Here is a 16,034-nt window from a genome sequence, read left to right as displayed (position 1 = left end):
TGGCTAGGGTCTGAGACTGTGTTTGGCCAACGATGACTAGAGAGGTGATGAGAACATGGTCAGTGAGACACACTTCCCTAAGCTTCCACCTGCATTCCTTCTTTTGCCCGTCTCCGTCAGTGTTTATTATTTTTTTTTCCACTCTTCAAAAACTTCATCCCCTCTAAAGCCCCATCCCGCGCTAGCCGTATCAAACATACGTAACCATATCCCTATTGTTCTTGAGATGGAAAATGTCCATTATTCAACTTGGGCAGAACTCTTCAAAGTCCACACTCGCTCTCATTGCGTTATTGACCACATCATTGCTCCGACATCCGGTAGAGTAGCACCACCCACCTCCGACGAGGAGAAAGAATTATGGTCAATCTTGATGCAACAGTCCTTTAGTGGATTTATTCCACCATCTCTACAGATCTATTGCATACTATCATTGAACCCGATCAGAGAGCGATGGATGCATGGACTTGTCTTCATGATCTATTCCAAGACAATGAACATTCCAGAGCCGTGACCCTTGAACATGAATTCTCCTCTACTCATATGCGTGATTTTCCTAATGTCTCGGCATACTGTCAACGACTTAAAATATTAGCCGATCAACTTAAAAATGTTGGAACTCCGGTCAGCAATAGCCGCTTGGTGTTACAGTTGGTCGCAGGTTTAACGGATGCCTATAGCGGTGTTGGGATGTTGATTCGTCGAAGTAAGCCACTTCCCCCCTTTTACCAGGCTCGCTCCATGCTCACTCTCGAGGAAGCCGACTTTGCCAAGAAGGTGGCTAACGAAATTGATTCTGCCATGTTCTCCAGTGCCTCCGATGATGCTACTTCTTATCCCGACACAAAGCCACAAAATCATGGTGATGGCAACAAACACAACACCAAAAACAAGAACCGCAACAACAACGGGTGTAACGCCCTGGATAGTCAAGACCGCTACACCGTGTACTGCAGGACTTGCTAATAAGTCATTTAATTGAAAACGTGTTACTAACCATAAATGCGCTAGGGTTAAAAAGGGTTTTGGATTCCAAAGATACATTTTATATAATTAAACAGTTTTACACCTGGCATCCCAAAAAGAAACAGTGTTTAAAAGACGGTTTACAGAATTTCCAAAATACAGACAATCATCAGCCATTCTAAGGCAAAACAGACATTTTTGGTTCCCCTGTTCCTGCCTTCCCCTCAACCGTGGCGGCTGAGCAGCTGGTCATGTACATTCAGCTCACAGAGCTCTCCAAGTCAGGGCTGATCAAGTTTGCTCTTGCCTTTACCTGCACCACGTAGCACTCGTAAGCCAAGGCCCAGCAAGAAAACATAATATGCATCACAAACAACAATAACAGATAATTAATCCTTTAAGCATGATCAAACACTTAACACTCTTATTAACCACATAGCATGTATTCAAAGTCAAAGCTGCAACCAAGCATAAATAACAATCAAGTTACATGATTAACAGGGCCGACAACTTAGGCCGCACCCTCTGTTTACCCCACTGACTCCGGCCCGCTTAAACCGAGCTCAGTGCATAATAAGCTGTCATCGGCTACCAGTGGCCGAGCCGCGCCCTGTGCGCTAGTGTAATCTTGGCACTCTTAGGCCATTGATTTACTGTTTACATGGCATAATACCATCCTTTCAAAGCATACATATTAGGGAACCCTTAGTCCCATTACAATTACACAACTGGGTGCAATTTTCATACCTTTAATTTCCACGTTCACTGACTACGAGCGACGACTCTCGAGCACGATCTGCTTCCCGAGCCTTAGCTTAACACCTAGTCACAACCAAGGTAATGGACTCCATTAATATTCAAATAAAGGTTTTCGGGTACAAAGCTAGCTTCCGGGACATCGAATTCCACCAAGCACGGTGGTGAAATCGATCCCGAGCACCCTAACTTAGGTTCTCGCGCTTAGAATCCCCAAAAGATAAAAAATGCACCTAAGGGTTGCGGCCCCTAAAACCTAGCCGCGGCCCACCCTTGACACAGAAACTAAGCCCTTCAGAAAGCAGACACGCGTCGAGGCCCTGCCCTGTGGTGCCGCGGCACTCCCCTTCGGGCGAGCCTCCCTGGCTCCTTTGTTTCCTAGAGCCGCAGCGCTCTATAACAGAGTCGCGGCCCACCCCTCCGTGCCCAGAAAATCCACCATTTCTAACATCCTAACCCTATTCAAAACCACCCCAAAGCACCCTATTAGCAAAACCCATTAATCACAAGACTTTAGTACGATTCTAACAGCATAATCCAACAGAAATCTAGCTTAAAATCTCATTAAAACTCCACTTTGATTTTTGAAACCCAGCAACTAAAGAACTCAAAAACCAGTCATGCAAACTTAGATTTTAACCTCTAAATTATGAATTCAAGCTTACCTTCTTTGTTGAACCACTTCCTTAACAGATTCTTGAGCTAAAATCCAAGCTTCTCAGCTTTAATTCAATCCTTAAACATCAAAACCATAAACACCTCTAATACTCAGCCAAAACTCAAAATTCTGATGCTCAAGAATATGATTCAGCCCTTACCTTAATCTTGGTTGAGTTTCCTTAGCTGAGCACTAGATTAAACCTCCAAGATTCCAGCCCAAACCACTGAATTCCCAGCTGATTTCCCTTGAATTCAAGTGGTTTTTCTTGAGAGAGAGAAGAGAAGAGCAAAATAGGTCGGTTTGTATTTTATTCTACCAGTTTCTCTTTTGTTTAGTCTAACCCTTGGTTAATTAAGTCAATCTCGAGGCTCGGGGTGTCGGAAACGTCCCCGACGGAAAAACGGTAAATTTCCCCAATATTCCCTGTTAACCCAAGATATGTTTCCAAGAGGGGGGGTGAATTGGAAATTTAAACTAATTTCGGAAATTTAAAACTTAATATGCCAAATTATGCAATAAATCAAATTAATCAAGTAAAAGCAAATAATATGGCAATCAAATATATATAGCAAATAATCAAATTTGTAATGTAAAGAGTTGAAGGTTAAGAAATCGCAAACTCTTGAATTTTACAAGGTTCGGTAGAACTAAGCCATCTACGTCCTTGGTCTTCAAAGCTATAGACCTAGCTTTGAGTTCAACTATCGAGCCAAGTTAGCGGGCTTGACTAACCCTTACAACCGGGAATTTTTCACCAAGGTATTTCCAAACCTCTTACAATAGTTTTCCACCACCAAGGACTATCAACCTCTTTTTCGGATTGTTGAAGTGCCAATCTCACTCTAACCGGGTTGTTTACAAAGCCGGTGCCAACCTCACCTCAATCTCAATATGAGAATGTGTTTGATATTACAAGCAAAAATCACTCTAGAAGTATGATAATACAATGAGAAACCTAGAGTGATTAGCAAGCACACTTAGAAGAAATAAATACAGATTTTGGCTCAAGTGTGTGAAAATGTGTTTGGATGAGTTAAACTTTGAAAGCTCTTTGAAATCAATGGATTTGGTTTGGTATATGTAATAAATGCTCAGCCAACCACCAACTTTGAGTGAAAAACGAGTTTATATAGAGTTTGGGAAAAAACTAGCCGTTTATAGCCGTTAGGAGTTAATTTTCGAACCTGTCTGCCGCGAACCGGAAGTCCGGATGAGGAACCGGAATTCCAGTTTGGAAGCAACCGGAATTCCGGTTGCCCATCCGGAATTCCGGATGGCAAACAGAGAGCAAAATCAGTTTTAAGCCTATTTTCCCATTTTTCAATTCTTTATAACTTTTAGCTCGTTTATCCGATTTCAAAAATTCCGATTGCGTTACGACTGTATCGGGATGTATTTTCTTAAAAGTGAATTTAGGATAATTATTTATCATTTTAAAAAATCACCATTTTTTAGTGCGTGAGTGAGCCAAATTCTATACTTATGACTTAAAGTATACTTGCAATCACTTTACAAGACTAAGAAATTAAGTTAAACCTTTATCTTGAGTTTCTTGAGTCTTGAAGTCCATTTCGGTTCATTTCTGGAAAACTTGGTAAAATGACCATTTTGCCCTTGGTCATAATTTTGACTTTGAAGTGCTAATTCACTTTGGTTTTTGCTACAAAATCAACAAATCATTAGTAACAAATAATAATCAAATATTTGTTAATCATCAAAACAAGGAGACTTAAGAGTTTGGGTCAACATTCCCGCCTAAGCTTCCTAACCTCAAATATATCTCCATATATTTATTTCCATAACCCGATAACCCAAATAATCATCTAATACCCGAATTACCCCTTGACTTGCCCCAAGTCAAGTATTAAGCCCCGTTGTGACTTCCTGCTAACTGGCTCCCTAGGATCGCCTCAAGTCGCACGCTGCAGATCTACCCACATAATAATGTGGTTCTCACATATATAACATTTAACCACATTTACATTCATATAATCATACAAGCATTCTTATCATATAATCATGCATTAAATCAATAAACTCACACATAAACCAATTATGCCCTCCCGGCACACTAATCAGGGTCCTTAAGCCATAACAGTAATTTTGGGTCGTTACAACGGGGGTGGCTGAAACTCCAACAAAGGTGGTCGCGGTGGTTCCGGTGGCCAGGGGACGAACACCGGCAGTGGACGGTCTGGCTTGACAGCCCAACAGCAGCCGTAGTGGCTAGGGGCTCCTTGGCAACCTTGGGCGTGGCAGCCTTGGGCTATCCCTTGCCCATTTCCTACTTCCAATTAGGTAGGCCCAACAATGCTCCTAAGCAGCATCCTGGTCTTCTCGGCCCAAGACCACAACACCAAGCCTACAATGCAACAGCCCCTAGCCCAACAGATATTGAGGCAGCTTTACACACTCTAAATCTGGCTCAACCATACCCGACTTGGTACATGGACACCGGGGCCACATCACATATAACATCCACGCCAAGTACTCTATCGTCCTATTTTGATTTGAGCAATGAACGTGGTATAATAGTCGAAAGTGGTCAATCGATTCCAATTCGTGGTTTTGGTAGTGCAAATTTGTCTCCCCCTCACCCTCCATATCCTCTTAAAAATGTTCTTCATTCCCTTAAATTAATTAAAAACTTAGTCTCAGTGCGTAAATTTACAGCTGATAACAAAGTTTCTGTTGAATTTGATCCTTTTGGCATTTCTGTGAAGGACCTATAGACGGGGATGCCACTAATGAGGTGTGATAGTTGAGGTGAGCTATATCCAATCACCACCATCAACTCTAAAAGTCAATCCACTTCATCTTCAGTTTTTGCTGCCTTGACTCCTTCCCTTTGGAATGCTCGGTTGGGTCATTCGGGTGAACCCATCTTAAATTCTCTTAGGCGTAATAATTTTATTGATTGTAATAAAACAAGTACTTCTGTGTTTTGTCAATCTTGTCCTCTTGGTAAACATGTTAGATTTCCATTTGCTACCTCTCATAATTCTACTTTAATGCCATTTGACGTTATTCATAGTGATTTATGGACATCTCCTGTTTTGAGTTCTTCTGGCCATCGATATTATGTGCTTTTTCTTGATGTTTTTTCGAAATTCTTGTGGACATTTATTCTTGCAAAGAAATTACAAGTTTATCCTACATTTCTTTCTCTTAGAGCACATATTCGTACTCAATTCGAACGAGAAATTAAAAATGTTCAATGTGATAATGGTAGAGAATATGATAATGGTCCATTAATGAGTTCTTGTAAGGCTAATGGGATCTCTTTTCGATTTTCTTGCCCCCATATACCTCCTCCCAAAATGGAAAAGCGGAACGAAAAATTCGAACAATAAATACTATCGTGCGGACCCTATTAGCCCATTCACCCTTACCACCCTCATTTTGGCACCATGCTTTGCAAATGGCTACATATCTTCTTAACATTTTACCAAGCAAATTACTCGCCTACGCCTCACCACTCAAAGCCCTATATCAAAAAGACCCATCCTACTCTCACCTACACGTGTTTGGTTGTCTATGTTACCCTCTTATCCCATATACTACAATCAACAAACTTCAACCTCGATCAACGCCTTGTGTTTTCTTGGGTTTTCCTCAAAATCAACGTGGATATAAATGTTATGATTTATCCTCTAACAAAATTATAGTTAGTCGTCATGTTTTGTTTAATGAAACAACTTTCCCATTTGCTAAAATCCACACTCCATCTTCTACTTCTTACGATTTTTTTGATGAAAGCACTTCTCCATATGTCATTCATCACCTTTCAAGCCCAATACAAAATTTTGAGGACTAAACACAAGTGCCCCAACCTGATTCAACCATAGCCAACGTCCCATCTTCACCTATTTTACAACTGCCTTTCCCACCAGCTAGACAAAGTCCATCTCCAGTAAACCTAGTTGTGCCAAGTCCGCCCCCAATTGTCCCCTATAGTCCCCAAACGACCCAACACTAACTTTCCTCCCCTCAGCACACCATGCCGGTCACACAAAGTCAGCGAGGCATTTTCAAGCCCAATCTTAAATACCAACAAAGTCTCCTCTCCCAAGCCCAAAAATCACCAATACCTCGCAACCCCGCCACTGCACTTAAGGACCCGAATTGGAAATTGGCTATGGAAGATGAATATAATGCTCTAATTAAAAATAAGACTTGAGATTTGGTACCTCGCCCTCCTGATGTTAATGTGATTCATTCTATGTGGATTTTTAGACATAAGGTCAAATATGATGGTTCTTTTGAGAGGCACAAAGCCCGTCTTGTAGGTGATGGTGCAGGTCAACAGGTTGGCATTGATTGTGGTGACACATTTAGCCCAGTTGTGAAACCAGTTACCATTAGATCCATGCTTAGTCTATCTCTCTCCAAAGCTTGGCCCATTCATTAGCTCGATGTTAAAAATGCCTTCTTGCACGGGGAGTTAAATGAGATAGTATACATGCATCAACCCATGGGCTTCAAGGGCCAAAACCATCCTGATTATGTATGTCTTCCGAGGAAATCTCTATATGGGCTCAAACAAGCTCCTCGGGCCTGGTATAAGAGGTTTGCAAATTATGTTTCTTCTGTTGGTTTCACACACAGACGCTCTGATAATTCACTCTTCATATACCTCAAAGGTTTTGCTACAACTTACATTCTTTTGTACGTGTATGATATCATATTAACTACACCTTCTGTTACTCTCCGCAAGACTATCATGGCTCTTCTCAGTTGTGAGTTTGCTATGAAAGACTTAGGCCCATTAAGCTACTTCTTGGGCATTGCTGTGACTCGTCATGCATGTGGTATTTTCCTTTCTTAGAAGAAATATGCCGAAGAGATCATTGAACATGCTAGAATGTCATCTTGTAAACCGACTCTTACTCCAGTTAACACTAAACCAAAGCTCTCTACTACTTCTACATCCACCACCCCTTATGATGATCCATTTCAGTACCGTAGTCTCGCAGGTGCCTTACAGTATCTCACCTTCACGAGGTCTGACATATCATATGTTGTGCAACCAATCTGTCTCTTTATGCACAACCCCATGGAGGAACATATGAATTCTCTCAAGCGCATTGTACATTACATTCAAGGTAATCTTGATCATGGTTTGCATTTGTATCCATCTTCTACATCCACTCTAGTTTCTTATACTGATGTAGATTGGGGTGGGTGTCCCGATACCAGGCGCTCTACATTTGGTTATTGTGTGTTTCTTGGTGATAACTTAATCTCCTGGTCCTCCAAACCCCATGCCACCTTATCTCGGTCTAGTGCAGAGGCGGAATACAGAGGTGTTGCTAATGTAGTTTCTGAATCTTGTTGGTTAAGAAACCTTCTCTTGGAGCTACAATGTCCTATTCAAAAAGCCACTTTAGTCTACTGTGATAATGTTAGTGCGGTTTACTTATCTGGAAATCCGGTTCAACATCAGGGCACTAAAAATATCGAGATGGATATTCACTTCATCCGCGAAAAGGTTGCTCGTGGACAGGTTCGCGTCCTACATGTCCCGTCATGTAATAAAATTGCATATATTTTTACGAAAGGTCTCCCTCTGGTTCTCTTTCAAGATTTTCGAGACAGTCTCAGTGTTCGCCAGCCTCCCGTTTCGACTGCGGGGGTGTGATAGAATATATGTAAATATATTCTTAATTATGTAAATAAATCTGCTGATATCTTTTGTAATATTCTTAGGCATATTTTTAGCTAGCTAATTAGTTTCCTTAATCTTAGCCTTTATCCTTTCCTGACATTCCTCATTGCATTTTGTATACACTACTACAAAAACACCCTTTTAGAATATTTTTTTAGGGCACTCACCTAGATGCGAGTCCTAAAAACAACTCCTGGACTTTTTAGGACTCACGTTACGAGTCCTAAAAGCTATGTGTGTCCTAAAAGTTTGATTTTTTTTTTTTAACAAACACTTCTTGGACACTTATTGCAAGTCCTTAAAGAATTTTTTTAGGACACTCATTGCGAGTCCTAAAAAAATATGGAGAGAAAAATCAAGTTGAATTCCAATAGTGACTCTTAAAGAGAAAAAAAAAGTGACAGTCCATTTACCATTATTATTATTAAAAACACCCTCATATTCCCTCTCTCTCCAGGTGCTATCTCTCACTCTCTATCTTTATCTTCCTAAATAAAGCCCTAGTTGCCAACCATCACCATCTCATCCTCTTGCCTCCTCCCATCTTCTTTCTTCCTCATTCTCTCTCTCACTAGCTTCCCATACCTCACTACTCCATCTTGAATCTTTCCTTTTTCGACGGTGGCGGACAAAGTCTTGCGGTGGTGGTCTCGTGGAAAGCAGGGTGAGCTCTTGGTGGAGGGTTTGTCGGATCTCGTGGGCGTTGGCTCGTGGTGGGTGGGGGCTCGCTGCAACGGTGGCTCGCAGGCAAGTGCTGGCAGCGACTATAGCTCGCGGTAGTGGTGGCTCACAGAGGCGGTCTTGGGTCTTCATTTTCAGAAATATATACAATCTCTCATTTTCTTGCTGTTGATCTATTTTTATTTTGTGTTGTATCTGTATCGGATTGTATCTTCATTACTTTCTATTTCTGATTTGTATTTGTTTGGATCTTTATTACTTGACATGGAAAAGTTTGTTTGAGAATCAGTTAAGTAATCATATGTTATTCAGGTTGATTGTTTATAATCATATAATATTATTGGTGTACATTAATCTTTGCATATGCTTGTAGTTATCTCAACAATGTTTGCTTTGATTTTGTTTTCATGTATTGTATTTATTCATTCAACTAATCATAGTAATATTTTCTATAATATATTTATTTTAAATATATACGTATATATTTATTATTCATTCGCTAATAGTGGGATTTTAAAAAAAAAATGGGCATTTTACCCAAATATTGATTAATAAAATAAATTATAATTAATTAAAATGCACTCAACAAAATTTTTTAGGACACACACTGCGAGTCCTAAATTTTTTTTTTTTTTTTTGTAGTAGTGAAATTATGAGTCCTAAAAACATTGTGAGTCCTAAAAAACCTCAGTTTTTAAGACTCTCAAATAAAATACTTGCGTCCCGCAAGTCCTAAAAACTTTTTAAGGACTCGCAGTGATATAATGATAACTTTGTTAATGAAATACTCATGGGAAACAATTTCCTTCAGACAAAGATAGAAGCATTGCTCAGGAATGAGTTTAAGAAATAGTGATGATTGTGCTTGGGTTTAAGACATGGTTGGTGATGGGTAGGAAGACGACAATGGGTGTGGATCTAGGTTTCCAACTTTGTTTTTCAATGTGTGATTTGGGTTTTAAACAGGGGATCAAGGTGACAAAGGTGCGAGGCTTAGGGGCCAACACCAACACAAGGATGAGGTCGATGTGTGGGACTTGGGTAAGTAGTTATGAAAGCATGAGTTAAGGAGTGGCATCACTTTATTTGTATTTACTATCTAAACTTGGCAAGCACGTCTGCTTGTGAAGTTCCACAAATATTTGATATACAGTTGCATGTACGTCAACAATGACTCAATGCTCGGTCTGCCCAAGGAGTGCTCGTGTATGGTAATGCTCGCTCTCATGGTAATGCTTGGCAGTTTTATGTCCGAACTACCAAATTGTATACTCATGAAGACTTTAGAGAAAACTCAATGTAATCAAGTTTTTTGATTCTAAAATTCTGTTTTTAGTAATTACCAAATTAATTAATTAAAATGCAGAATGGTAATTAATTGTTTACACAGAAAGCAGTTCTGTCGGGACAGAATTCGAACTTGTCACGACAGAACTGAACACAATAAATAGACAGTGCAAAAAATTAAAGAACACAACAAATTTTTACAAGGTTCAGAAACCCTTTCGGATAACCTACTCCTTGGGGCCACGCCCAGAGAATAAACCAATTAGTAAAGAAACAAAGTGTACAAAAGCATTGACTTAAACAATGTAAGACTCCCTCTTAAACTATTGCCGCAATCTTGTTGTACTCTTCTCTACGAATCTAGTTTGATGAAACGCTGATTCTCTTGAACTCCCTTCAAAGAATAACGAGTGCACACTTCCTCTCGAAGTGAGACTTAGATAGAATCCTCTCCCGAAGATCCTTATGAACACGTTCACAATAGACACTATCTGATTACAATGGACTAGATAGATATCCACAGGTACACTCAGCACTCTCACAAAGATTAAGGTGAACAAACTTAATCTCTACAAATAAAACACACTCTTAAAAATAACGTAATGTTTACAAATATTCAGAATGGAAGAGGTGAAAAATCCAAAGGCCTTGGCAAGGTATTTATAGGCAGGGAAATCGTCCAAGGCCATCATTTTCTGGTATCTTTGAAATCAATTTGCGAATTCCTTTGATTAAGGAAATCAACCAGCCAGATGCATTCTGTGTCGACGGAAAAGAAAACTGATGAGTCAGCAACGTAGTCAGTCTCATCTGGCAGAACGAACATGGTCATTTCTTTTGACCATGGTCATTTTCGACACCAACTTAATTCCATAATAGACATAATCGCTGAAAATAATCTCAAGATATTTGCACAATATATTTTTACCAAAAATTGATTATTTGAGATAAATAAGGCAACAAATATATTCACACTTAAAGATATTTTCACATTACAAAATCAGCTGAAAATATTGCTAATTAATCCGAAAATGAATATGGAGATATGCTACTAATTTTTCTTTAAACATTTAAAATATTTTGTCTAAATTAAAGTTTAGCTAAAAAAGGATTTTACAATCTCCCCCTTTGGCAACTTGATAGACAAGAATATTTTAAGTGTTTATTTTGAAATATCCTGCAAAGACAAAACATGTTAGAGCAAATAGCAATAGATTACTCCCCCTGCGAAAATCATCTCAAATGTAACATGGATAAAAAAATTATAGCAATAGAATGACACTCCCCCTGCGAAAAGCATCTCAAATGTAACAATGATCAAAAACACAAAATAAGATAAACCGATCAAAATGAACCTTTTACTCCCCCTTGTTGTCTATCAATAAGCCAACAGAGTAATACCAACGCAAAACACAATCCAAAGAGTCAAACTACTACTCCCCCTCTTTGTCTATAAAAATAAAACCAAAAGACGAAGACAACACAATTTTTCAAGCCTTTTTTGTGTGACCGAGACGGTTGTTACCAATGGGAAATGCATGTACTCCACTGCATCGAGTTTTCACCATAGTTGCAACAAACAAAAACAAAGAGAATTTTTTTTATTATTTTTTTTATTTTTGAAAGAATGAGGAAATGAGTCTCTTTTTGACCGATTATAAAGAGAAGAAAATGACACTCAGGGATTTGATTTTATTCCTTTTCAAGACCAAATTAATGAATTGATATCCCAAAGAAAAAAAAAACTTTGCACAGTCAAGGAAAATAAACCAAAAATAGAAACTTTTGATGTCAAATAATATAATAAGTGACAAAACAAAAAACAACATATTACCACAGTTTCCCTTTCTTGATAGCCACGGTCAAGTCAAATAATATAAACAAAAGTACCAAAAATATCCTATTCTGATTGTGCCCAATGTCTTCGTGCCTTGTCCTTGGAGAAAGTAACAAACATTAATTCTTAACATATTTTTACTATAAAGTTAGAAAATATATTTAATATATTTACTCCTGACACAAAAAATATTTTATCCAAATTAATAAGTGTGTATGAGTCTTACAAAATTTTCCAACAGTATATCTTAAGCATTTGTGTGTGATTGTGAAAGCAGAGATTATTGCACTGTATGACAATTTTAGCCTTTTTCAGGGTCATTGCCCTATGTGGCAATTTTTAGCCTTTTTCTCAAAGAGTACCCAAATTAGACGCTTTCACACTATACTGAAGGCTGCATTTATCAGTGGTAGAGTATCTTCTACATAATTTTTAGTTACATAGTTCCAACTTACTCAAAGATAGCATTTTAGACAACAATGTAGGTAGTTTTATTCTAAGATGGAGCCTGAAAGTACTTTTAAGGATCAAATGCTCATACACTACTACAAACACAGATTAATTTGGAAGAATATTAATTGGAAGGACTATTTATTTTTATTTTTGATTTTTAAAAAATGTGCATGATATATATTAACTATAAATTCTAACAAGTAGTAAAAATACATTTTGTCATAATGTTTGAGACTTTCTATTTGGACAAGAACAAGAAGACATCAAGCAACTCTTTCTAGCACAAGGATATGACACAACACAAACAATATTTAATTAGTACAAACCCCCAAGGATTTCCCGAGGGAATAAAACTTGATCGTTTCAAGGGCTTTTGTGAAAATATTTGCAATTTTTTTGTCACACTCAATATATTCTAAGACCAAAGTTTTATTTTCAACAAGATCCTTAGTGTGTCGCGACACATCATCAACACAAAAACATTTCTCATGAGAAATTTTAAAATGTTTTCCCAATCGACCTGGTTCACATTTACCAAAAGAATATTTACTTAAAATCAGTAAATCATGAACATGACTCATACTTCTAATTTTTCTCAAATTTTCACAATCCACATGATCATGTTTTGTATGACACAAATTAGTATCACTCCTTGTAATTGTGTGATAATTGTGTGATTGAGATAATGTGTAACAATTATCGACAAATTTATAACCCTTCAAAACACAATTTCCATCTTGGTCAAGCACAAAATAATTATCAAGAGAAAAATTTACAAACAAGTCTTGGTCACAAATTTGACTTATACTAATTAGATTAGTATTAAGTCCATCAACCAAAAGAACATTTTGCAACTTTGGTAGTCCTTCAGAATTTAGAGTGCCACTACCAAGTACCTTACAAGACTTACCATCTCCAAATGTGACTTCCCCATTTTTCAAAGTCTTGAAGTCAGCGAGTATGCTTTTGTTACCTGTCATATGCCTAGAACAACCACTACAAAAAAACCAAGAATTAGAAGCACATGTTGTAAGACAAGTAAAGGCAGCAAGACATTTGAATTTATTTTTCTTCACCCAAACTTTCTTAGGTGGAGTCCTTTTCTTCAATGGCATTTGTCTCAAATTACCATGATGATTAAAGTAATTTTTGTGAAGAAAATTCATCAAGGTAAAACATTTAGGTCGAATATGACCTTTCACTCCACAGAAATTGCAAATTGGAATAAAATGACCAGATTTTTTATTCTCGAAATTTCTGATCTGTTTCTCATGTGATGTGACAGATTGAAAAGATGATGCCACATGAGTTTGAGTTGTTCCTGCAGAAGGGTCAGTTGTCGAAACAAAAGGAAGATTCCATAAATATAAATTGTTTTTCCTTTAGGTTTAGATCCATTTGATTCTAACCTAGAAAAATCACAAGCTTTTTGACCTGCAAACAGAACATCATCCAAAACCATAGATCTATGATTAAGCAATTTGACACCTTTCAAAATTTTATCAACTTCGTTAGACAAACGATTGATTTCAGAATCTTTAGCAACAATCTCAATTTCATATTTTTTAACAAGAGAGTCAAGTTCTTCATTTATCTTCTTGAGAACTTTGTTATTGTTTGCCATCAAATGACTATCTGAACATACTTTCAACCATTGATCATACATGTTTTTGTATGATTCTTTCAAAGAATCCTCATTCAAATCGGATTCATCTGAATCACCATGGGAACCCTCATCTGTTGAAATAGTATTATTTAAACAAACAAGGTTCTCATTCACCTGCACAGAAAGAGGTAAGCAAGAAAAAACAGAAGTTAAGGCAAGATTAGAATTTTCTTCCTCATCACTACTTTCAGAGTCTTGGTCACTCCAAGTGACTGCCATGCCCTTCTTATTTTTCTTTAAGGTATTGGCACATTTAGCTTGAATATGTCCAAAACATTCACACTCCCTGCATTGAATACCCTTTTTATTAGTAGATTCAAAAGGTTTTGAAAAATTATTACCTTTGGAGGATTTAGACATGTTTTTCTTGTTACCAATATTTTTCATAAACTTCTTAAATTTTTTCGATAAGAAGATCGTTTCATCATCATCTTCCTCATCTGAGCTTTCCATTTTCTCATTGGAAGATTTCAAGGCAATCGATTTCTCCTTCACGGCAATTGGTTTCTCTTGGCGGATCTTTTGATTAAGTTCAAAAGTTCGAAGAGATCCCATCAATTCCTCAACTTTCAAGGTGTCAAGGTTCTTTACCTCCTCAATGGCTGTGATCTTGGATTGAAACCTATCAGGAAGAGATCTAACAATTTTCCTAACCAAAATACAGTCAGATAACTTTTCTCCTAAAGAAAAATATTCATTAGCAATGTCAGACAATTCTTCATAAAATTCAGTGAGGGTTTCTTTTTCAGACATGCGAAGGTTTTCAAATCTAATGTCAACATTACAAGCCTAGATCGCTTAACATCAGTGGTTCATTCAAATTGAGTTTGAAGGATTTCCCAAGCATCTTTGGCAGACTCATAAGATGAAATCAATTTTATATAACTCTCACCAACACCATTAAAAATTGCATGTAAAGCTTTATTATTATTAATTGACAATTTATCTTCTTCATTAGACCATTCAAGTTCAGATTTTACCTGTGTCTTACCGGATTTCGAATTTATCTCTACAGGTGATGTCCAACCAGATAATATTGATCTCCAAGCCCTTTCATCAAGGGATTTGATAAAAGCTTTCATCCTTACTTTCCAGTATGGATAATTTGTATCATTCAGCAATGGAGGGCGAGTTATAGATCCACCTTCTGCAAAGATAGACATTTCACAAGGCACAAAACAAACGAAAAAATACAAGATCGCACTAAGAGTTTAGTGACCCGCTCTGATACCAATTGAAATTCCGTTTTTAGTAATTACCAAATTAATTAAACAATGAATTAATTAAAATGCGAAACGGTAATTAATTGTTTACACAGAAAGCAGTTCTGTCGGGACAGAATTCGAACTTGTCACGACAGAACTGAACACAATAAATAGACAGTGAAAAAATTAAAGAACACAGCGAATTTTTACAAGGTTCAGAAACCCTTTCGGATAACCTACTTCTTGGGGCCACGCCCGGAGGATAAACCAATTAGTAAAGAAACAAAGTGTACAAAAGCATTGACTTAAACAATGTAAGACTCCCTCTTAAACTATTCCCGCAATCTTGTTGTACTCTTCTCTACGAATCTAGTTTGATGAAACGCTGATTCTCTTGAACTCCCTTCAAAGAATAGCGAGTGCACACTTCCTCCCGAAGTGAGACTTAGATAGAATCCTCTCCCGAAGATCCTTATGAACAAGTTCACATTAGACACTATCTGATTACAATGGACTAAATAGATATCCACAAGTACACTCAGCACTCTCACAAAGATTAAGGTGAACAAACTTAATCTCTACAAATAAAACACACTCTTCAAAATAACGTAATGTTTACAAATATTCAGAATAGAAGAGGTGAAAAATCCAAAGGTCTTGGCAAGGTATTTATAGGCAGGGAAATCGTCCAAGACCATCATTTTCTGATATCTTTGAAATCAATTTGCGAATTCCTTTGATTAAGGAAATCAACCAGCCAGTTGCATTCTGTGTCGACGGAAAATGTAACTGATGAGTCAGCAACGTAGTCAGTCTCATCTGGCAGAACGAACATGGTCATTTCTTTTGACCAT

At 37.7% G+C, this 16,034-nt stretch overlaps 2 protein-coding genes across 2 annotated transcripts; both read left to right on the top strand.

Moving 5' to 3' along the window:
- The first annotated feature begins 453 nt into the window (after positions 1-453).
- LOC133805887 (uncharacterized) lies at positions 454-6,794 on the top strand. Its single transcript, XM_062244033.1, has 2 exons — positions 454-911; positions 6,620-6,794. Exons 1-2 carry the CDS (start codon positions 454-456, stop codon positions 6,792-6,794), a joined length of 633 nt encoding a protein of 210 aa, XP_062100017.1.
- A 63-nt stretch (positions 6,795-6,857) lies between these two features.
- LOC133805886 (uncharacterized mitochondrial protein AtMg00810-like) lies at positions 6,858-8,024 on the top strand. The gene is made up of 2 exons (XM_062244032.1): positions 6,858-7,194; positions 7,279-8,024. The coding sequence occupies exons 1-2, from the start codon at positions 6,858-6,860 to the stop codon at positions 8,022-8,024; spliced, it is 1,083 nt and encodes a 360-aa protein (XP_062100016.1).
- Positions 8,025-16,034: the final 8,010 nt, after the last annotated feature.

The sequence above is a fragment of the Humulus lupulus genome, chromosome X (assembly GCF_963169125.1).
Source record: "Humulus lupulus chromosome X, drHumLupu1.1, whole genome shotgun sequence".
In the NCBI taxonomy this organism is placed as follows: domain Eukaryota; kingdom Viridiplantae; phylum Streptophyta; class Magnoliopsida; order Rosales; family Cannabaceae; genus Humulus; species Humulus lupulus.
This window is presented reverse-complemented; position numbering and strand designations above follow the sequence as displayed.